At 36.9% G+C, this 25,825-nt stretch overlaps 1 protein-coding gene across 1 annotated transcript in view; it reads right to left on the bottom strand.

Annotated features, from left to right (window-relative positions):
• CCDC73 (coiled-coil domain containing 73) overlaps positions 1 to 25,825 on the bottom strand; it is a 186,272-nt gene that overhangs the window by 104,627 nt on the left and 55,820 nt on the right. The window contains exon 3 of the mRNA XM_054524520.2: positions 10,158 to 10,229. Within this exon, the coding sequence (XP_054380495.1) occupies positions 10,158 to 10,229 (72 nt within the window). The remainder of the gene's footprint in view (positions 1 to 10,157; positions 10,230 to 25,825) is intronic.

The raw sequence follows: 25,825 nt of genomic DNA, 5'->3' as shown, positions 1-25,825 counted from the left end.
GCCTAAGCCAATGTCTAGAAGGGTTTTTCCAGAATTTTTATGGTTATTCTAGAATTTGTATGGCTTCAGGTCTTAGATTTAAGCCTTTGATCCATCTTGAGTTGATTTTTGTTAAGGTGACAGATAAGGTTCTAGCTTCATTCTTTTACAAGTGGCTTGCCAATTATCCCAGCACCACTTGTTGAAAAGGATGTTCTTTCTCCACTTTATGTTTTCATTTGCTTTGTCGGAGATCAGTTAGCTATAAGTATTTGGGTTTATTTCTGGGTTCTCTATTCTGTTCCATTGATCTATGTGCCTATTTTTATACCAGTATCATGCTGTTTTGGTGACTATGGCCTTGTAGAATAGTTTGAAGTCAGGTAATGTGATGTCTCCAGATTTGTTCTTTTTACTTACTCTTGCTTTGGCTATGCAGGCTCTTTTTTGGTTCCATATGAGTTTTAAAATTAGTTTTTCTAGTTCTGTGAAGAATAATGCTGGTATTTTTATGGAAATTGCATTGAATTTGTGGATTGCTTTTGGCAATATGGTCATTTTCAGAATATTGATTCTAGTCATCCATGAGCATGGGATGTGTTTCCATTTGTTTATGTCATCTGTGATTTCTTTCAGTGGTGTTTTGTAGTTTTCTTGTACAGGTCTTCCATCTCCTTGGTTAGGTATATTCCTATGTTTTTTTGGTTGTTGTTTGTTTTGCAGCTATTGTAAAAGGGGTTGAGTTTTTAATTTGATTCTCAGCTTGACTGCTATTGGTGTAAAGCAGAGCTACTGATTTGTGTACATTAATTTTGTATCCTGAAACTTTGTTGAATTGATTTGCCATTTCTAGGAGCTTTTTGGATGAGTCTTTAGGGTTTTCTAGGTATATGATCATACTATCCACAAACAGCGACAGTTTGACTCTCTTTACCAATCTGTATGCCCTTTCTTTCTTTTGTCTGATTGCTCTGGCTAGGACTTCTAGTACTATGTTGAATAGAAGTGGTGAAAGTGGGCATCCTTGTCTTGTTCCAGTTCTCAGAAGGAATGTTTTCAACTTCTCCCCATAAAATGTTGGCTGTGGGTTTGTCATAGATGGCTTTTATTACCTTAAGGTATGTCCCTTCTATGATGATTTTGCTGAGGGTTTTAATCATAAAGGGATGCTGGATTTTGCCAAACACTTTTTCTGTGTCTATTGAGATGATCACGTGATTTTTCTTTTAAATTCTGTTTATGTGATATATGACATTTATTGACTTACGTCTGTTAAACCATCTCTGCATTCGTTGTATGAAACCTACTTGATCATAGTGGATTATCTTTTTGATATGCTGTTGGATTTGTTTTTTGTTTATTTTTGAGATGGAGTCTTACTCTGTTGCCCAGGCTACAGTGCAGTAATGTGATCTTGGCTCACTGCAACCTCCACCTCCCAGGTTCAAGCAATTCCTGTCTCAGCCTCCTGAGTAGCTGGGGCTGCAGGCGCCCGCCACCAAGCCTGGCTGATTGTTGTATTTTCAGTAGAGATGGGGTGTTGCCATGTTGTCCAGGCTGGTCTTGATCTCCTGACCTCAGGTGATCCACCACCTTGGCCTCCCAAGGTGCTGGGATTACAGGTGTGAGACACCATGCACAGCCTGCTGTTGGATTTGGATCGCTAGTATTTTGTTGAGGATTTCTGCATCTATGTTCCTCAGGGATATTGGTCTGTAGGTTTTTTGTTGTTGTTGTTGTTATGTCCTTGCCTGGTTTTGGTATTAGGGTGATACTGGCTTCATAGAATGATTAAGGGAGGATTCCCTCTTTCTCTTTTGAAATAGTGTCAGCAAGATTGGTACCAATACTTTGAATGTCTGACAGAATTCAGCTGTGAATCCATCTGGTCCTAGACTTTTTTTGTTGATAATTTTTTTATTACCACTTCAATCTCACTGCTTGTTATTGGTCTGTTCAGAGTTTCTGTATCTTCATGGTTTAATCTAGCAGGTTTGTATATTTCCAGGAATTTATCCATCTCCTCTAGGTTTTCTAGTTTATGCACGTAAAGGTGTTCATAGCAGCCTTGAATAATCTTTTGTATTTCTGTGGTATCAGTTGTAGTATCCCCTGTTTCATTTCCAGTTGAGCTTATTTGGATCGTCTCTCTTTTCTTGGTTAATCTCACTAATCAATTTTATTTATCTTTCCAAAGAATCAGCTTTTTGTTTCATTTATCTTTTGTATTGTTTTTCTTGTTTCAATTTCACTTAGTTCTATTCTGATCTTTGTTATTTCTTTTCCTCTGCTGGGTTTGGATTGTTCTTGTTTCTCCAGTTCCATGAGGTGTGACCTTAGATTGTCTGTATGTGCTCTTTCAGACTTTTTGATATAGGCATTTAATGGTATGAAGTTTCCTCTTAGCACCACTTTTGCTGTATCCCAGAGGTTTTGATAGGTTGTGTCATTAACTTCTTTCAGTTCAAAGAATTTTTAAATTTCCAACTTGATTTCATTGTTGACCCAATGATCATTCAGGAGCCAGTTATTTAATTTCCATATATTTGTACGGTTTTGAGGGTTCCTTTTGGAGTTGATTTCCAATTTTATTCCACTGTGGTCTGAGAGAGTACTTAATATAATTTTGATTTTCTTAAACTTACTGAGACTTGTTTTGTGGCCTATCATATGGTCTTTCCTGGAGAATGTTCCATATGCTGATTAACAGAATGCATATTCTGAAGTTGTTGGGTAGAATGTTCTGTAAATATACGATAAGTCCATTTGTTCTAGGGTATAGTTTAAGTCCATTGTTTCTTTGTTGACTTTCTGTCTGGATGATCTGTCTAGCACTGTCAGTGGAGTATTAAAGTCCCCCACTATTATTGTGTTGCCATCTATCTCATGACCAAGAACCCAAAGCAAATGCAACAAAAATGAAGATGAATAGATGGGACTTAATTAAACTAAAAAGATTCTGCACAGCAAAAGAAATAATCAGCAGAGTTAACAGACAACCCACAGAGTGGGAGAAAATCTTCACAATCTATACATCTGACAAAGAACAATATCCAGAGTCTTAAAAAAGAGATATACAAATGGCCAACAAGCATATGGGAAAATGCTCAACATCAGTAATGATCAGGGAAATGCAAATCAAAACCACAATGTGATACCACCTTACTCCTGCAAGAATGGCCATAATCAAAAAATCAAAAAATAATAGATGTTGGCGTGGAGGTGGTAAAAGGGAACACTTTTACACTGCTTGTAGGAATGTAAACTAGTACAACCACAATGGAAAATAGTGTGGAGATTCCTTAAAAAAACTAAAAGTAGATCTACCATTTGATCCAGCAATCCCACTACTAGGTATCAACCCAGAGGAAAAGAAGTCATTATACAAAAAAGATACTTGTACATCCATGTTTATAGCAGCACAATTTGCAACTGCAAAAATATGGAACCAGTCCAAATGCCCATCAATCAACAAGTAGATAAAGAAAATATGGTATACACATACCACAGAATACTACTTAGCCATAAAAAGGAATGCAATAATGGCATTCGCAGCAACCTGGATGAAATTGGAGACTTTATGCTAAGTGAAGTAACTCTGGAATGGAAAACCAAATATCATATGTTCTCACTCATAAGAGGGAGCTAAGCTATGAGCACACAAAGGCCTAAGAATAATACATTGGACTTTGGGGAATCAGGCGAAAGGCTGGGAGAGGGGTGAGGGATAAAAGAATATACACTGGGTACAGTGTAGACTGTTCGGGTGATGGGTGCACCAAAATCTTGGAAATGACCACTAAAGAACTTATTCATGTAACTAAACACTACCTGCTCCCTAAAAACCTATTGAAAAAAACAAAAACAAAAACTTTAACAGCACCCCTTTCTGGGTCTTCCGATTGTCATAAAGCTTTCTACCTATTTGTACCTCAGCAGTGTAGACAAGCCCTTAATGCTCTAACAGAACACCATAGGAGTCATCAGGGTCTAATTGTTTATTACAATCTTCCCTTAGATCTAGTGGCCAAAGCCAACTCCTTATCAAGGGCAGTATTAGCAGCTGTCAAACTAGCAGAGGCTTCTACTAATGTGGTTTAAGGATTTATTTAGACTTCATGGTACCTCATGCTGTGCAATCCTTGTTATTTACTAAAAAGACATTTCTCAGCAAGCAGGTTCACCTCCTATGAACTTTTATTACTTTCTCCCCCACACATTTCCACACAGTGCTATAATACCTGAAAGTCTACTAACAGGAAGACAAATACCACATGATCTCACTTATATATAGAACCTAAAAAAGTCAAACTTATACAAGTTGAGAGTAGAATAGTGGTTACAAGAAGCTAGGGAGGTGGAGGCCTGGGGTGGAGGGAAGGGAGATGTTGATTAAGGGTACAAGTTTCCATTTAGATGGAAAGAATAAGTTTGAGATCTACTGCACAGCATGTAGTAAGCATAGTTAATAATAATGTATATTTCAAAATTGGTAAAAGTAGATTTTAAATATTCTCACTATAAAAAAGTAAGCATTGAAGTGATGGATATGTTAATTAGTTTGATATAACCATTCCACAACATATACATACACAGGTATATCAAAACATCACATTGTAGCCCATATATACAATATTTATTTTTCAATTAAAGATCTAAATAAAAAATAAAGAGGCATGAAAACTGAAAAAGAAAAGCTCATTGCTTATTTCTCTTTAATTTTTAATTTGCACAAACTATACAATAATACTATTTGACAATTGCCCCCTAAAATTGCTAATAAGTCTGTCATATAATCTTACCTAAGCTTGCACATATGTACATGTATATACTAATTTACTTTTTATGTTATTCATTATAAATATGTATATATACACTGTTCATTTTATATATAGCATATATAAATGCTTGAATAGAAACAGGTTAAAATGCTTTCATATCTTAATGAAAAAAATATACTAATGTAGTAAAGAGATGTGGATTGAACAGAGCACCCACCAAACTTTCTTTCAAGAAATATTTTGGTAATCAATAACTTCCTATATAAAGTATATCTCTTTGATCTCTATTTCTAATAAGTGTTACTCATAGACAAGTTTAACAAAAAGCCTGGTATTGTTTTTCCATTACCCAAAGAAAGGGAAATCCATGACGATTTAGTCTCTGTCTAAGCAATAACTGTGCTTCAGACAGATTTATTAGAAACTCTCCCCAGATTAAATTTACATGTAATCTTGTTTGTTGATAGGTCATTTTTTGAAAGTGAAATGGAAAAAATATCAGGCAGGATATACTGCAACAGTCTCAGCTGACCCCTAAATCATGACTCCTTACCAGAGGTTAAACCAGCCCAGATGACAGAACTTATTCTACTCAGCAAAGCTTGCCAGTTGTCAAGACATTAGAGAGTTAACATTAATAGCAGCTATGCCTTTGGTGTAGTCCATGATCTTGGAATACTGTAAAAATAATTATGGTTTCTGATCTCAGTAGGAATCCCAATTTCAAGTAATCAACCATTTTAAGTGTTCTAATGCTTCCTTAGGGGATGGTTATCATAAAGCCACACTGAAAGGGATAACGTTAAGGCTAGAGGAAATATCCTAGCTAATCTTTATGACATACAGTCCCGGCCCCCATGATATCCAAAAAGCCAAATCTTTGAAGAAATTTAAAAAGGCTATTTTGGAATGCCTACAACTGGCTCCAGCATCTGAAGAAAAAATGTGATAATGAATTACAAAAAGAAAATCTCTTTCAGGACACTTTCAGGACACTTTCAGGACAGACACTTGGTGGCACCAGAGGACCTCAATGGAACTTTGTAAAAATTTTATAGGAAATTAGCCCTCAGAGCAAGGACAAACTGAACATTATATTCAATTAGCATTGGTGGTGAAATTTTACTAAAATTGCTGAGGATGTCTCTGGTGTACAGCTGTCATTAGCACTGTCCTGGTAAAACTGTTATCCTTGTAAATCCAAGCCTTAGGGTCCCTATAAACACTTTCAAATGGATTTCCTAAAATTAACCCCTAGAACAGGTTTTGAATATGTTCATCGTTGCTTCCATCTTCTCAGGATGAACTAAAACTTCTTGCCAGAGAGCTACAGTTCTGTGAGTAGAAAAACAAATTACTTGATTTTGTGTTTCCAACCTGAGGATCTATCTCCAGGAACAGGGTTACTCATTTTACTGGGACTGTCATTACAGAACTTTGCAAAACCTTGTCATTTATTTAGAAATTCATTGCCCCCATCATCCTCAAACTTGAAGAAAAGTAGAGAGGACTAATGGCACACTGTATCTGACACTCTTAAACTTCCATGACCAAGAAGGTTACCTCTAACTCATAACACCATGAAGTCCATACTCCCCTATATTCATTGGCTTTTACCATATAAACTTGTTAGGAGTTTGCCCTATGAAGTTGGCTACTTCTCCCCTGATTTTGGACATTTCTTTACTTCAGACAAATGTGGCAAAGTACTCCAAGGGACTAATGTAATATGTTTCAGAGTCTTATCACAAACAGATAAAAGTTGCTTTTCTTCTATATGACCAAAAGCTCAGAGGTAGTGTCTTCTAGAAATGACCTCAGAGAGAAAAAACAAACATCCTGAAACCATGTTGGAAATAATCCTACCAAGAACTACTAGCACAGTAGCTAACCCCCAGGGAATAGATCCTTGAGTTCATGTTTCCCAGATGAACAGACACTAGGTTTCACTAATACATGGAATGCCATTCCATCAAGAAATTTAAATCTAAGGAGTCTTGAGAAAGCTTCAGGAGCAGACATATTCAGAAAGAAACAGCTACCATTCAAGAGGTATGGATCAAGACAGCCTCTACCCAAGACCTACAGAGTCTGTTTTTACATGGCCTGTGAGCCAGGAATGGTTTTTATATTTTTAATGGGTTAAAAAGAAAAATTAAAAAAAACATTTCAAATCACCTGAATATTGTATAAAATATAAATCTTAGTGTCCATAACATTTTATAGGAACATAGCCACACTGATTCATGTAAGTACTGTCCATGGCTGCTTTTACACTATAACAAAGTTGAATGGTTGTGACAGAGACCATACTGTCCACAAAGCCTGAAATATTTACTATATGACTCTTTACAAAAAAAGCTTGCTAACACCCTACCTAGATAATCAGAGTTAAAGATTGCAATGCTTTTATTTGCAGGCTTTTGTTCTTTATTTTCTGAGGTACTTTCTTTCCCCTTTCTTAATCCAGCCCCTTAAGTGAGTAAAAGCATATTATTTATTAACCATGATGGTTTCAAAGGTCCTTATCCTTAATATTGCTCCCTACATTCTTGGCCACTCTATGGTGTAAGTCCAATTACTAATGGAAATTTTTGATTTGGGGATGGCCTCTGTTCTCTTGGTTTAATATAGGTATTCCTGGCTGCTGGCTTAAAAGTGATCTACAAGTTCTGATAATAAACTTTTATTTAGTGTTTTTCCACTGGTGTGTTCAGAAGTGTAACTTCTGGAACCTTAAGTACTGTTGCATAGCCACTGTCCTATAAAATGATCCAACAAATTATGATCCAACAAAAGGAAAAATTGATACACACACACACACACACACACACACACACACATATCACCAGAAACCGCCTACATGCCATCATGACTCTTCATCAAGCAGCATAAATCTTGATTGATCACATCCTAAATAATAATAGCTTATTTTATTTTCCAGCTCAGGTTGAAGAAGAAAAACAGGACTGAGAACTGAAACCACCTGCATCAATATAACAGAGATATTCAGAGTAAGAACTGAGAATACCTGTGTCAACACAACTTAGTTTTTTGTTCCAGGAAACCTTTGCCCAGTAAATATAAGACTATAAAAACCGATAAATTATATCACTGTTTGTTTCAGGCAACTGCTGCAAAACAACTTATCTGAGACAATAGTTTATTTGGGTAAACATCTGGTTTATCAAACAACTATTTATTCTCAAGTGTAGCTTCAAGAGCTTCAATGTTGCCACATTCACAATCCTAAAATACTGCATTACAAAATTTGCCCAATCCCCATCAATATCTTCCCTTAAAAGATCTGCCTAAATCTGCTTGCACCTAGACCCTATAACCCTCTACATAGTCCAATACTGATTTGCACCTTTTGAAATACTAAGACTCTGTAAAAGTAGTGTTTTCACTTACTGCAATGAGTTTCAATAAACACACCTGCTTTATTAACAAGTTGTTTGGTGATTTGAGGGAATGCAACCAGGCAGTTCTAATTTACACTGCTAACAACATATGAAAGTTCTTGTTTTTCTAAAAGTTGGTAAAGGTAGGAATCTGGCTTTTTCTTCAGATGGAATCCAGCTCTAATACCATTTCTTGAATAATCTGTTATTCCCCACTGATTTAAAGGCCACCATTAACATTCACTAAATTATCTTATGTATTTGGATCTATTTCTAGATTCTGTTGTGTTCTACTAAATAACTATGTATACTGCACCAAGCTATTTTAATTATGACAGCTTTATATTATGTTTAAGAATCAAGCATGACTATTTCATTCCCTTCTTTTTTAAATTTCCCAGCCACTCTTGTATGTTTATTTCCACATAAACCTTAGAATAAGCTTAAGTACCCAAAATATGTTCTTGACATTTTAAATTGGATTTATTTATTTTTAGAGACAGAGCCTCGCTCTGCACCCAGGCTGGAGTGCAATGGCACAAACATAGCTCACTACAGCCTCAAACTTCTGGGCTCAAGTGATCCTCCCACCTCAGCCTCCCGAGGAGCTAGGACTACAGGCACATACCACCACGTCCTACTAATATATGTATTTTTTAATAGAGACAAGGTCTCACTATGTTGCCCAGGCTGCTCTTGAACTCCTGGCTTCAAGTAACCCTCCTGCCTTGGCCTACCAAAGTGCTGGGATTACAGGCGTGAGCCACGGCAGTTGGTCATTAAATTGGGTTCATTAAACTTACCTTAGGGACTGTGATAACTTTATGCTGTTAGTTCTATGCAAAAACAAGATATAACTTTACATTTTAAAATCTGCTTGAAATTAGTTGTACTCAGTATTTACCTATTCTTTCCCTCCATATTCTTTCCCTCCACAGATAGGTCTGTTTCAGACTTGTCCTTCATATAATTCAACCCTGATTTTACTCCCACAATCTGCACAACCTTGGGATCTGTCTAGCCTCGAAATTCCAATTATTTCATGTTTGGTCTATCCACTATCACCTGACTTCTGATTCTGATGTTACCCCCAATTCCTGTTTCAATATTACCAAACAATGAGAACAGAAATCAGCATAATTACACTTTCAGGTTTTAGTTGTTAAGATTACTCTGATGGAACAGCATGAGAAGCACTATCATAAATGCTTCAATACAGATAAAGCTATGGAGAAAATAAGAGCTGCTACTATTTTTTAATATTTGGTTACATTATGTAATAACACCCTGGAAAAATATGGTACTAGTTATGAGGTTTCATTGCTTTCGAAGTATTTTCACTCCCCTATAACACACAATGTGTTTCTCAGATGTAAAATAGTTTTCAGAGTTATTCACAGTGCCGTATCAAAAAGCCTGAACAAAATTCTTATTCTCAGTTTTCTGGAAGCCTAAATGTTACCAACAGTTTTAGTTGGGATTTTCTTGAGATTTTATTTAAAATAATCTACTAACCCCTGAATATGTTAGAAAATTTAAAAATTAACTTGGCAATAAGGATTAGAATACATTTTAAAATAGATGCTATAAATACTAATCTGAGAGAAAAAAATACTCACTGTATTAGTTAGCTTTCATACTGCTACAAAGAAATGCCCAAGACTGGGTAATTTATAAAGGAAAGAGGTTTAATTGACTCACAGTTCAGCATGTCTGCGGAGGCCTCAGGAAACTTACAATCATGATGGAAGGCGAAGCGAAAGCAAGGCACCTTCTTTACAAGGTGACAGAAAGGAGAAGTGCTGAGCGAAGAGGGAAGAGCCCCTTATAAAACCATTAGATCTCATGAGAACCATCAGGAGAACAGCATGGGGAAACTGCCCAAATGATTCGATTACCTCCACCTTGTCTCTCCCTTGACACATAGGGTTATGGGGATTACAATTCAAGATGAGATTTGGCTGGGGACACAAAGCCTAACCATATCACTCACCTTTTGCCATTTAAGTTCCTGTGTCTCCACAATAATTTTACCAATCTGCTCTTCATAATGAATTTCTGCTTCCTAAGTCAAAAAGAAAAAGAAAAGTGCTATAAAAATAAAGACTTTAAAACTTCCAGTTTCAGCTCTTTCTGGAGAGATATGGAAATAGCATACTCCCACCTTTACAACAAGAAAAAAATCTGGACAAACTGCAAATTAAATAGACAAGTCCATCATAGAACTGAGGTCCCAAATCAATCAAGTACCCAAAATCTGGATAGAGACAGGTGCCTAGAGAAACAGAACCCTGACATTTGCTTACCTGGGACATAAGCTACTGAGGACTGGTAAGAAGCTTCAATGAAAAGTCCTTAATAAATTACTAAAGGTAAAATGTAGGCTACTGTAAAAATATGAATCTCCTGAAATAGGGAGGTTTATACTTTCTAGCAGGCTTTTCTTCTAGGAAACCCACCAGGTGCTTACAGAAAAGGTTGAGAAAAATCCTCATATGTAACTTACCTGCACATTGGGCACATGTACCATAAAACCTAAAGTATAATAATAATAATAATAATAATAATTACAATAAAAGAAAAAAAAAAGAAAAAAAAAAAAAAAAAAAAAGTTTTCCCCTGCAGCGCTGGCTATGTAGGGGAAGAGCAGTCCCAAACCATCTTCCCTATTTCCTCTACAGATCAAAATCCTTAATCTGCAGAGGGGAGGGCAACAGAAACTATAGCTAAAAGCACTAGTGGAAACCCTCTGCAGCTGGGCAAGGGGACCAAAAGTCATCACTAAAAATTCTACCTAGGCAGACCTATCTTCCTTATCTCCTCTAAGCAGCAACTGGGAAGAGGAGGACTGGGAGAACAAGGCAACAACAGTTCTTTCATTGTGGGAGGAGCAAGAATACATGCTAGGCCATTACATACGAAGGAGGGACCAAACACTCATGAAGATCTCATCCTGAGACTCAGGTTCACCTAAGACTAAGGTTTAATGAGAATATCAGAGAATGCCCTTCTTCCGCTATCTTCTACCACCACCACCATGCCAATAAGCATCAAGTAAAAAGAACAAGGAGATACAGCAAGGAGAGCTGCAAAGACAGAGTTTCTCTGGGAAGCAGGACAAAGAAAAGACCCAAAGACAAGTGGGGAGGCCCAATGCCAAGCAGGAAGCAGTCATTTAGAAATACTCTCTGGTTCTGTTTGAAATAATGTAATACTCCTGAATTTGCCCATATCATAAACATAAGGTATCACTAGAGAAATCTGAAGCTTCTGCTGAATAACAGGCAGAGTTGAAAACTGCCTGGTTTAAGTATTGAAGGTATGCCTCAACACACACACACAGAGCCCTTCTGCAAAAACTAGGAGATTTTTTGTTTCCTTTGGTATTTAAAGAAATCTCTGCGATCACTAGCTGATCACTAATATAACAGCAAAGTCAGTAGCCACACACAACAAAGACAACAGACCTTACAAATTAGTTCAAAGACAAATTAGTTCAAAGACACACTAAACAAAGACAAGAAGCAGGAACCCTAGAAAGTGAGAAGAGTCTGATTTCCAGAGCTGCCATATATCCAAAATGTTTCTAACAAAAAGTTACAAGGCATGCAAAGTAAAAGCAAAGTGTAGCCCATTATACAGGAAAAAAATTAATGGAAATTATACTTTAGGAAGCCCAGAAATTAGATGTACTACATAAAACTTTTAATCAAACTATTTTAAATATGGTCAAAGAGCTAAAAGAGACCATGTACAAAAACATAACTATTAAAAAGATAATAAGCAAATGCTACAAAAAAACTTTACACTCAGAAATTCGACAACTTAGACAAACTGGCCAATGTCTCGAAAGCCACAAACTATCAAAACTCAACCAAGATAACACAGACAATCTAAATAGCCCTATAACTATAAAAGGAGTTGAGTTTTTAATAAAAAGCCTCCCAAAAAGAAATCTTCAGGCCCAGATGGTTTCACTGGAGAATACTACCAAATATTTAAAGAATTAACACCACTTTTACACAGTCTCTTCCAGAAAAATAGAAGAGGAGGAAACACATACTAATTGATTTTATCAGACCTATTTACCATAATACCAATACCAAAGACAGCACACAGGGAATACTCTGACCAATACTTCTCACAAATTTTGATGCAAAAATCCTTAATAACATGTTAGCAAACAGAATCCAACAATATAATTTAAAAATTATATGAGTGGAATTTATTGCAGGTATGCAAAGCTAGTTCAACAGTTGAAAATCAATCAGTATAATTTGTTACATCAATACGCTAATCATATGATCGCATCAACCGACACAGAAAAAACACTTAACAAAATTCAACATCCATTCTTGATAAAAACTCTTACCAAGTTAGGCATAAAAATATTATCCTTGCTTTTTGTAAATAACATTTACAAAAACCCTACATTTAGCATCATATTTAATGGTGAAAGACTGAATGCTTTCCCTTTAAGATCAGAAACAACGTAGGGATGTCTATTCTCATCGCTCTTATTAAATATAATACTGAAAGTTTTAGCCACTGCTATAAGGCATACACAAATAAATAAACAGATTGGAAAGGAAAAAATAAAACTACCTATATTTGCAGATGATATGATTGTATGCATAGAAAATACTAAGGTACCTACAAAAAAACTCCCAAAAATAGTAAGTGAATTTAAGAAGGTCACAGGATACAAGATTAACACACAAAAAACAATGTCACATTTCTATATTTTAACAATGAATATGCAGAAACCAAAATTCAAAATGCAACTTATAATCACATCAGAGAAAATGAATTATATAAGTATACACTTTGAAAAGCATTTATAAAATCTGTATGCTAATATATACAACATAGATTAATTTAAAACATGCTGAGTGAAAGCACCCTTACCCAAAAGAATACACAATGATGATTCCATTTAAATGAAATGGTGGAATAAAAAAAACTAATTGAGTATGGTAAAAAATCAAGAGAGTAATTATCTCTTGGGGTGGGCATTAAGGACAGAATTTGCCTGGGAAGAGGCATGAGAGAGCTTTCTGGGTTGATGAAAATATTTTACATCTTGATAAGGTTTCAATTATACAGGTGTATTCACCTGTCAAAACTCACTGAATGTACAGCTAAGATGTATACATTTCATTGTATATAAACTTTAATGTAAGGAAAAAAGCTGTAGAGAAATAGTAAACTCTTTGTAATGATACTTATTTTATTTTTTATTTTTTGAGACACAGTCTCGCTCTGTCACCCAGACCCAGCCTGGAGTGCAGTGGTGCAATTTTGGCTCACTGCAACCTCCGCATCCCAGGTTCAAGCAATTCTCCTGCCTCAGCCTTTTAAGTAGCTGAGATTACAGGTACATGCCACCAAGCCCAGCTAATTTTTATATTTTTAGTAGAAACGGGGTTTTACCATGTTGGCTAGGCTGGTCTCAAACTCCTGGCCTCAGGTGATCTGCCTGCCTCGGCCTCCCAAAGTGCTGCGATTACAGGAATAAGCCACTGCACTTGGCCCATGATATTCATTTTAAATATCAGGAGGAAGTATACTGATGTCTGCAATTTACTTTGAAATCATCAGAATGAAGTCAAAAGAGGGATAGATAGATATGTGATAAAGCAAAAATAGAAAAATATTAATGTTATATGAGTGTTCACTGTAAAATTCTTTCAGTTTTGCTGTATGTTTGACAATTTTCATAACATGTTGGAGAGAAACCAAAGAGTAGATATTAACAGATAAAATATGTGCTTTTTAAATGAAATATTTTTCTATGACTCACTTTTTTTTTTTTTTTTTTTTTTTGAGACAGAGTCTCACTCTGTCGCCCAGGCTGGAGTGCAGTGGTGCGATCTCAGTTCACTGCAAGCTCTGCCTCCTGGGTTCACGCCATTCTCCTGCCTTGGCCTCCCGAGTAGCTGGGACTACAGGCGTCCGCCATGGCGCCCGGCTAATTTTTTGTATTTTTAGTAGAGACGCGGTTTCACCGTGTTAGCCAGGATGGTCTAGATCTCCTGACCTCGTGATCTGCTCGCCTCTGCCTCCCAAAGTGCTGAGATTACAAGCGTGAGCCACCGCGCCCCGCCTATGACTCACTTTTATATCCTTTGCTTTATTATACATACATACACATATATACACTTATGCTATGTTACTCAAAGATAGACTTTCATGAAAGTTGTCTCATTTAGAACATTTTTAGCAGCAAGTAACAACAACAAAATCCAGCTCACAATGGCTTCTGGGAGTTAGCATCTCACATGAACAGGAGGCTAAAGGTAGAGTGCTTCTACAATTGATTATTTCAGTGGCCCACTCAACAATATCATCAATACTATGATTCTGCTCATCTTTCCATTTTGCCATTATCAGTGATTTTCATCATGCTTTCCACCCCTCATGGTTGCAAAATGGTTACTTTCATTTTAGGCATTAATGACAAGTCAGAGAACATCTTGCAGTAGAAAAAGTGTATTCTCTTAAAAAAAAAGGTTAACAAAAGCTTTCCCAGAAGCTTCCCAACACACATTCGCTAATAATTCATTGGCCATAACTGGGTCACATACCCTCTCCTAAGCCAGTCATTGGCAGGGGAAGTACATTGGATCTTTATAGGTGATTAATACCAGTGAGGACTTACCCGACTCACAGTCATGAGAGGTGGACCCTATGACACAATTAGGGTTTTTCCAACACAGAAGAAGGGAGGAAATCCATACCAACAGTATATACTACAAGATACATAAATGAGGAGAGATTACAATCTCTTACAGTAATACCTTTCTATTATTAAAACATATTGAAAAAGGAAATAAATGTACATATATACATTTGTTTTGGGAAGGAGTGTATATAAAACATGCATCTCTTCTCAAAGCAGTTGGACTGAAAATGTACCAGATACTGTTTTCATCACGTAGGTCTGGTTCTCTTTTAACCACTTCTCTTTCAGTGGTTAGAGTGGGTTCTGAGGTCTTACCATGATCTAGATATTGTTCTAAGTACTTTTTATTTATTGATTAATTGAATCCTGGACATAATATAATGAGGTAGATTCTCTTACTATTGCCATTTTATACAGAAGGAACCTGAGATACCAAGAGGGTAAATAGCTTGCCTGAAGTCACACAGGAGGTAAATGGCAGAGCCAGTATTCAAACTCAGATCATCTGTCTCCAAAGTCTGTTAAATGCTGGATTACACTACCTTGAAGAGATTATGGATGCTGCAGAACAGTATGGATTGTTATGATATATATTCCTTTCCTTCAAAAACTTCAGAAGTTAATCTTTATATCCCCTCAAATTTAGGAAACCATTCAAAATCATTTTACCTATGTAAAATATGCAAGCACAATCTGGTTATTTGGTAAAACATCTCAAAATAAAAACTAGAAATATTTGTTGAATGAAAAACAAAAGAATTTAAGAATTGCTACGAATTTTCTAATATTAATAGATACTTTTCTATATCAGAAATCTTTGTAATAGATTAAGTTGACCAAAGTGAAAATCATGGTTCAAATACTATTAAGAAAGAGATTTGTGTAAATATAAACTTTTAGGCTAGCCCATGAGTGTTAGAAATATTTATCTTGAGTACTTTTCAGACCAAGAAACTATCTGGAAGAGTGATTAGTATTTTCTTAGACAACATGAGAAACTGAGTTGAGCAATTTCGTAGGAGGTGGATTATGAGTTTGAAAAGGAATGTACAAGTACCCAGTTACAATTTTGGCTGCTTGGACACGTGCCTGGTGTATGTACCTAAATCTGTTCAGGGTCAAGAATTGAAGAGGCCTGACCAATACATAGCCCATCTTGTAAAACTACTGCCTGAAGCAAACACTTTAAAAAAGGCATGACACTTTCTAAAGGTTATAAAGAGTAAATAAACCATCAAATTACTCCTCTTTTATTGTTTTTGTAAAAACACTTATATCCTTGTAGTCCTAAGGCATCTAATAAAAAATAAACACTTTTATTAAGATTCTGTATTCTAGGTACTTTATTGAAGTTAGAGACAACATTTTTTATTAAATTTAATATTTTTTCTCATTGACATTTAATAAGAATTTTTATAACTTTTAAAAGCTGCTTAAAGATAAATGGAAGAAAAAATTAAAGTTCTAATAAAAAATTTAATAATTTATAATAGAAAGCATAAAGTTAATAAAATCCTACTCTAGTACAAATATATTCTAATGCTATTTTTCTGCAATGTGGCTAACACCCATTTTATCAGTTTTCCATGTGGCATAAAGATATACATTATACAAATCATAATAATCAGAAAGGGGTATGATTCTATCCATACCATTTTTAATTTTATGGGGTATTGAAATGCTGCTTAATGTTATTTACCACATATTATACCATTAATTACCCAGTTTTCCCTCATACTTTTCTTATTTTAAACCACCCAAAACTCCACTGACTTTTATTTACTGCTAATTTAGAATTCAAAAATTTATTCTTTAGATATTTAACAAATTTAATGTGCCCTTTCTGAACTACCCTAATACTTTGCTCATGATTCTATTATGATACATAATACATACTATGTGATAGTATAGTCATTAATTTTCATGGCATGTGATGCCCATTAAATTTTCAATTCTCTTAAGGCATAGATTGAGAAATGGCTTATAAAAGGTTATCAAATTAATGCATAATTTAAAAGCCTAAAAGATTTGTGGTAGAGATCTTTAATCCCCATTGTAGAGATGATTTGGCTCAGAAATATATTTTGTTTTAAAACTTTCAACTTACTTCCAATTTTTAGAATTCAATAGATTTCATGTTGAAATCTGTATTTCTAGTTTTGGGTTTTTTTTCAATAATTGAAAAAGATGGATAGCACAGAGCTTATTTTTCTACATGCCAATAATTACTTGGAGCTGAATGGCAGATGTAGGTTGAACTGAAGATATATGCTTTCCAGGTCAACATAATTCCTACCCTACTCACATCACAAGCGAACTGCCTGAATTCTGAAGGAAGGTGTCTGTGATTTGTTACTCCTGTGCTATTACTGTGCATCCCCACTCCTTATCAGTGATTCTATCTATGTGTTAAGGACATGTATCAAAAACGATGTCTAACTTCTAAAATGCAGACATTGTGGATTCAATATAAACTATTTTGTTGATTCGGACTGTTAATTTGTAAATCATTATAAATTTTAAACATTCCATTGTTTTCAAATATTATTACCATTTTAGGCTCATACAGAAAAAAATGAATAATATCCCCTCTTACTTTTATTAATTACTATACAGTTAAGTAGTGAAATATAGTTTAGTGAAGTAAGAAGATGTCTTTTTTTTTTTTTTTCACTTTATAGTAATCCCTCCTTATCCATGGGTTCACTTTCTGAGGTTTCAGTTACCCACAGTCAACCATTGTCCAAAAATAGGTTAATATAATACAATAAGATATTTTGGCAGAAAGTGAGACCACATTTGCATAATTTTTATTATAGTATATTGCTATAATTGTTCTATTTTTAGCTGTTGTTAACTTCTTATATACGTAATTTATAAATTAAACTTCATTACAGGTATGTACACGTCGGGAAAAACAGTACATTTTGCACAGGGTTTGATACTATCTGAGGTTTCAGGCATCTGCTGCAGGTCCTGGAACTTATCCCCCACAAAATAAGGAGAGACTACTATATCTTGTTGTCCTACCTACTAACTTATAAAACACTTACTGTGTTTTGCTCATTACAACTAAAGACATTTTGCTATCTAACCCTTTACAATATAGCTCAATTTTATGTTAACAACTTTATTCATTTCAGCTAACTTATTATACATGTTAACGGAAGAGCACTGGACAAGGAATGGGGAGATGTGAGTATGAGTCTCTGGGTTTTAGGTTGGTCTAGAAGGTTGGTCTATAATTAGGTCACTTTCATCTCTAAATTTCTACAATTTCATGATCCTGCAAAAAGGCTGATGATGTAGAATACATCTCCAAGATCATACAGAGAAGAGAACCATAAAGAAGTGATCCTGATAATCAGCATCTGATAGTTCACTAGAGGCTGAGAAACGGGCAGATCCACCAGCAGTCTTATGAGGATAGGCTTAGTGTTCAGGGCCCACCAAGGAGGAGGGACTCTGGCAAATATCCTAGAATTTTAGTTGGAACCCCAAAGAGCTACACTCTTAGAGTACAAAGTGGAAATAAATTACTCCTCACAAAGACGAAAACAGCTTCCAGGCAGCTCAATCTCTGACTAGTAAAATAATCTGCCCAACTCCAACTTCCAGAAGCAAAAGTAAATCTCTCTAAAGAAAGATAATACCATCCAAAGGCTCAAATTTCCTTTACAACTTTTCATGCACAAAGTCAGTCATTGAATCAAAATTTACTCTACTTCACTGGAGATAAGGTCAAATGACCAAAAACTAAGACAAAAAGAGAGACAATAGAAATGGATCTACAAGAAGTCCAGATATTGGATTTATTGACATAGACTTTAAAATATATGTGATTAACATGCTCAAGGAAATATATAACAAAATGAATTTCCACAGAGGACTGAAAATTATAAAAGACAAACCATATGGAAATACTAGAACTGAAAAATATAATAAATCAAATTAAGAACTCAATAGATTGAGTTTATCAGCAGATTAGACAACTTGAAGAGAGGATTAGTAAAGTGAAAGGACAGAAAAAATAGCTAGGCTGAAACATGGAGAGAAAAAAATATGGAAAACATAGAAAAATCAGTAATAATATAGAAGATTTTAACAAGATTGACAAAGTTGATCTATATAATTCATATTCACAGAACACTGCACCTAAGAAATGCAGAAAACACATTCTTTTCAAATTCATCAGTGTTAGAATATTTACCAAAATCAATTATATGCTTGGCCAGAAAGCAAATCTCCACATATATTAAGTGACTGCAATTATATGGACTATATTATCTGATACAATAGAAATAAGCTAGAAATCAATTTTTTAAGTTAGCAAAAAATAAAATACCCAAATATTCTTAAAAGAAGTATACTTCTAAGTAGCCCATATGTTGAAGAAGAAATTACAAAAAAATTAGAAAATAATTTGAATAAAAATACAATATATAAAAATTAGGATCCAGCTGAAGCCGTATTGAGAAAAATTTATAGTCTTATAAATGCCAGGATCCAGTCCAGGTTACCACATTGCATTTAGTCATCATGACTCCTTAGATTCCTCCATTCTGTCACAGTTTCTCAGTCGTTCCTTGTTTTTACTGACCTTGACACTTTTGAAGAATATTATTGAGGTATCTTGTAGAATGTCCCTCAAATGGGGCTTGTCTGATATTTTTTCATAATTATACTAGCTGTGGGGGAAGAATGTCATAGAGAATAAAGTTCCCTTGTCATCACATTGCATCATGAATAGTTGATATTCATGTGAATCACTGATACCAACATGAATTATTTCTGGAGATTTTCACTTTAATCACTTAGTTAAGATAGTGTCTTCCAGGTATCTCCACTGTAAACCTAATATTTTTCCCTTAAATATTCTAGTCATTAGAAACAAGTCACTTATTCCACAATAGGGTGGGGTGTTGGGGCACAGAATTAAGCTCTGCTTCCCAGAGGGAGGAATAGCAAACAATTTTGAACAAGATATAAAATCACTACAGTAAATTACTAAATAATTTGGAAAAAATATTCTGTGGCTATGTAACTACCTTGTTTCTCCTTAAAGTTTCAGCCATCAAATTTGGCATTCATCAGTGGATACTGCCTGCAGCAATTTTTTTTTTCTTTTTTTTGAGACGTTGTCTCGCTCTGTCGCCCAGGCTGGAGGGCAGTGGCGCAATCTCGGCTCACTGCAACCTCCACCTCCCTGGTTGAAGCAATTCCCTGCCTCAGCCTCCTGTGTAGCTGGGATTACAGGCACCCACCACCATGTCTGGCTAGTTTTTGTATTTTTAGTAGAGATGGGGTTTCACCATCTTGGCCAGGCTGGTCTTGAACTCCTGACCTCGTGGTTCACCTGCCTCAGCCTCCCAAAGTGCTGGGATTACAGGCGTGAGCCACTGTGCCTGGCCTGCAGCAATTATTACTGTGATTTTTCTAAGGGTGATTTTTCTATTTCTCCTTTTCCTCCTACATTTAGTAGCTGAAATTCTTTTGTAAAATATTTTTCCCAGCTGAGTGCGGTGGCTCACGCCTGTAATCCTAGCACTTTGGGAGGCCGAGGCAGGTGGATTGCTTGAGGCTATGAGTTTGAAACCAGTCTGAGCAACATAAGGAGACCTCATCTATACATAAAATTTAAAATTTAGCCAGGCATGATGACGCCACCTGTGGTCCCAGCTACTCAGGAGGCTGATGTAGGAGGATTGCTTAAGCCCAGGAGGTCAAGACTGCAGTGAAGCATGGTTGCACCATTGCATTCCAGCCTAGGTAGCAGAGCAAGACCTTGTCTCAAAAAAAAAAAACTAACTAAATAAATAAATAAACTCCCCTCTCCCCAATTTATCTATTTATTTAATAATTTATTAATATTAATAGGGGATCCAATAATATCATTATTTTGTGGTTCAAATTGCTCCAGTTTTAACCGTGGGAGCTCTTTCGGGTTGTCTTATATATCCTTTTGACATTAATTTAAGTACTTCCTTACTTTCCAGCACTACAAGATGCCCAGCCCTGAAATAGGTCATGTCTCCTGGTTCCTTTTACTAAGAGTCCTGGTTCCTTTTACTAGATAATAATATTTAGATCCCAAGATCTGGGTGTCAGTTCTTCTAGGCCCTCTCGGCAGACAAAGCTAGAAAATATATGTATATACGCTAACCCATGTATACACGTACGTCTATATTTATCTTTCTATCTGTATACAATTAAACCATGAATTCATACTGATATCTCCAATTCTGTTTTGTTTGTTTTGTTTTGTTTTGTTTTGTTTTGAGCTGGAGTCTCGCTCTGTCACCCAGGCTGGAGTGCAGTGGTGTGATCTCAGCTCACTGCAACCTCTGCCTCCCAGGTTCAAGCAATTCTCCTGCTTCAGCCTCCCAAGTAGTTGGGACTACAGGAGTGTACAACCACACTCGACTAATTTTTGTATTTTTAGTAGAGATGGGGTTTCACCATGCTGGCCATGCTGGTCTTGAACTCCTGACCTCAGGTGATTCACCCGCCTTGGCCTTCCAAAGTGCTGGGATTATATGCATGAGCCACACTGCCCGGCCCAATTCTTTTTTTTTTTTTTTTTCAACTTTAAGTGCCAGGGTACATGTGCAGGATGTGCAGGTCTGTTACATAGGTAAAGGTGTGCCATGGTGGTTTGCTGCACAGATCAACCCATCACCTAGGTATTAAGCCAAGCATCCATTAGCTATTATTCCTGATGCTCTCCCTCCCCATCCCTGCCCTAATAGGCTCCAGTGTATGTTGTTCCCTACCATGTGTCCATGTGTTTGCATCATTCAGCTCCCACTTACAAGTGAAAATATGCAGTGTTTGGTTTTCTGTTGCTGCGTTACTTTGCTGAGGATAACAGCTTCCAGCTCCATCCATGTCTCTGCAAACGACATGATCGCATTCCTTTTTATGGCTGCATAGTATTCCACGGTATGTACATACCATATTTTATTTATCCTGTCTATCACTCATGGGCTTTTAGGTTGATTCCATGTCTTTGCTATTGTGGATAGTGCTGCAATGAACATATGTGTGCATGTATTAATATTTTTATAAAACAATGTTTTAGATTTCTTTGGGTATATACCCAACAATGGGATTGGTGGGTCAAATGGTATTTCTGCCTCCAGATCTTTGAGGAATCACCACACCATCTTCCACAATGGCTGAACTAATTTACACTACCACAGACAGTGTAAAAGCATTCCTTTTTCTCTGCATCTTTGCCAGCATCTGTTGTTTTTTGACTTTTTAATAATCACCATTCTAACTGGCATGAGGTATCTCCAACTCTAATGCAGCAGCAAAGAGCTCATTCTAGCCTTCCCCTTTGCTTATTTGTAAGTTCTTTCAACAGTGAAAAAATCTACCTACCTCTCAGTATCTATTTGCTTATTTGTTCAACTCTAGTATACCTGTAGTTTCAGAATTGCTGACATGCACCCATCCAAGAAACAAATTTATCAAGTAGAGACATTGTTTATGTACCTTTCTTTTTGTCTTTAGCCTTATAGCATCCAGTCAAAATGCCGCTGTCCAAAGTTAAGTCAATTCTTTTCCCCCTACTCTGCTCACTGAAGTTTATGTTACGCATTTGTGAAAGTTTGTTACATTTTCATAGTACAAATTCCACACTAGAGTCCTCCTGCACATCCTTGTAAATTTGCATATAGTACAGTTTACTCCTTCTAGTGTCATTTTACAGGTTTGACAGAAGAATGTTGTGGTAGACCACTACTATATAATACAGAAGAGTTACATCATCCCCTAAATTTCTCATGCGTTCCATATAGCAAACCCCTCTCCTATCCTCCAATACCTAGTAATCACTGATTTATTTTCCATTGCTATAGCTCTGTCTTTTCCAGAATGTCATATAAATGCATTATAATATATAGCCTCTTGAATCTGGCTTCTCTCACTTAGAAAATTTCATTTAAGATTCACACCTCCATTTTTGAGGATTTTTTTGCTGGGAATAGAATTCTACGTTGGTAGTTATTCTTTTAGCATTTTAAAGGTGCCATTCTATTGTCTTCCGGGTTGAGTAATTATTACTGAGAAGCCCACTATCCATCTTCATCTTATTGTTGTTGCTTTGAAAATAATTAATCTTTTCCACTTGTGGCTGCTTTTAAGATTCTGTTTGGTTTTCACTTCTTCCATGATGTATTTGGGTATGATTTTCTGTGTATTCATCCTACTGGGCTTCACAGAGCTTCTTGAATCTCTGGGTGGTATGTTTAATCCATTTTGGATATTTTCTAATGTCATGTGGTTCTACAATCCTATCTTCTGCTGTGTCTAATCAGCTGCTAAATCTATTGAGTTCTGAGGGGGAGGTTCCAAGAAGGACAAATAGGAATAGCTCCAGTCTACAGCTCCCAGCGTGAGCGATGCAGAAGATGGGTGATTTCTGCATTTCCAACTGAGGTACCGGGTTCATCTCACTGGGGCTTGTCAGACAGTGGGTGCAGGGCAGTGGGTGCAGCCCACGGACCATGAGCCAAAGAAGGGTGAGGCATCATCTCACCCAGGAAGCACAAGGGTTCAGTGAATTCCCGTTCCTAGCCAAGGGAAGTGGTGACAGATGACACCTGGAAAATCGGGTCACTCCCACCCAAATACTGCGCTTTTCCAATAGTCGTAGCAAATGGCACACCAGGAGATTATATCCTGCGCCTGGCTCAGAGGGTCCCATGCCCATGGAGCCTGGCTCACTGCTAGCACAGCAGTCTGAGATTGAACTGCAAGGTGGCAGCAAGGGTGGGGGAGAGGCGCCCACCACTGAGGCTTGAGCAGCCAGGAAGCTCGAACTGAGTGGAGCCCACCACAGCTCAAGGAGGTCTGCCTGCCTCTGTAGACTCCATCTCTGGGGGCAGGGCATAGCTGAACAAAAGGCAGCAGAAACCTCTGCAGAATTAAACGTCCCTGTCCGACAGCTTTGAAGAGAGTAGTCATTCTCCCAGCACAGAGTTTGAGAATGGACAGACTGCCTCAAGTGGGTCCCTGACTCCCGAGTAGCCTAACTGGGAGGCACTTCCCAGTAGGGGCTAACTGACACCTCATACAGCCATGTGTCCCTCTGAGACGAAGCTTCCAGAGGAACAATCAGGCAGCAACATTTGCTGTTCTGCAATATTTGCGGTACTGCAGCCTCCACTGGTGATACCCAGGCAAACAGGGTCTGGAGTGGACCACCAGCAAACTCCAACAAACCTGCAGCTGAGGGTCCTGACTGTTATAAGAAAAACTAACAAACAGGACATCCACACCAAAACCCCATCTGTACGTCACCATCATCAAAGACCAAAGGTAGATAAAACCACAAAGATAGGGAGAAACCAGAGCAGAAAAGCTGAAAATTCTAAAAATAAGAGCACCTCTTCTCCTCCAAAGAAACGCAGCTCTTCACCAACAAAGGAACAAAGCTGGACGGAGAACGACTTTGACGAGTTGAGAGAAGAAGGCTTCAGAAGATCAGTAATAACAAACTTCTCTGAGCTAAAGGAGCATGTTCGAACCCATCGCAAAGAAGGTAAAAACCTTGAAAAAAGATTGGATGAATGGCTAACTAGAATAGACAGCATAGAGAAGACCTTAAATGACCTGATGGAGCAGAAAACCGTAGCACAAGAACTATGTGACAAATGCGCAAGCTTCAGTAGCTGATTCGATCAACTGGAAGAAAGGGTATCAGTGATTGAAGATCAAATGAATGAAATGAAGCAAGAAGAGAAGTTCACAGAAAAAAGAGTAAAAAGAAATGAGCAAAACCTCCAAGAAATATGGGACTATGTGAAAAGACCAAATCTATGTCTGATTGGTGTGCCTGAAAGTGACGGGGAGAATGGAACCAAGTTGGAAAACACACTTCAGGATATTATCCAGGAGAACTTCCCCAACCTAGCAAGGCAGGCCAACATTCAAATTCAGGAAATACAGAGAACACCACAAAGATACTCCTTGAGAAGAGCAACTCCAAGACACATAATTGTCAGATTCACCAAAGTTGAAATGAAGGAAAAAATGTTAAGGGCATCCAGAGAGAAACGTCAGGTTACCCACAAAGGGAAGCCCATCAGACTAACAGTGGATCTCTTGGCAGAAACTCTACAAGCCAGAAGAGAGTGTGGGCAAATATTCAACATTCTTTAGAAAAAGAATATTCAACCCAGAATTTCATATCCAGCCAAACTAAGCTTCATAAGTGAAGGAGAAATAAAATCCTTTACAGACAAGCAAATGCGGAGAGATTTTGTCACCACCAGGCCTGCCTTACAAGAGCTCCTGAAGGAAGCACTAAACATGGAAAGGAACAACTAGTACCAGCCACTGCAAAAACATGCCAAATTGTAAAGACTCTCGATGCTAGGAAGAAACTGCATCAACAAAGAAGTAAAATAACCAGCTAACATCATAATGACAGGATCGAATTCACACATAACAGCATTAACCTTAAATGTAAATGGGCTAAATGCTCCAATTAAAAGACACAGACTGGCAAATTGGATAAAGAGTCAAGACCCATCAGTGTGCTGTATTCAGGAGACCCATCTCACGTGCAGAGACACACATAGGCTCAAAATAAAGGGATGGAGGAAGATCTACCAAGCAAATGGAAAACAAAAAAAAGCAGGGGTTGCAATCCTAGTCTCTGATAAAACAGACTTTAAACCAACAAAGATCAGAAGAGACAAAGAAGGCCATTATATAATGGTAAAGGGATCAATTCAACAAGAAGAGCTAAACTATCCTAAATATATATGCATCCAATACAGGAGCACCCAGATTCATAAAGCAAGTCCTTAGAGACCTACAAAGAGACTTAGACTCCCACACAATAATAATGGGAGACTTTAACACCCCACTGTCAACATTAGACAGCTCAACGAGACAGAAAGTTAAAAAGGATATCCAGCAATTGAACTCAGCTCTGCACCAAGTGGACCTAAGAGACATCT

Source organism: Pongo abelii, chromosome 9 (assembly GCF_028885655.2).
Source record: "Pongo abelii isolate AG06213 chromosome 9, NHGRI_mPonAbe1-v2.0_pri, whole genome shotgun sequence".
NCBI classification, from domain to species: Eukaryota; Metazoa; Chordata; class Mammalia; order Primates; family Hominidae; genus Pongo; species Pongo abelii.
This window is presented reverse-complemented; position numbering and strand designations above follow the sequence as displayed.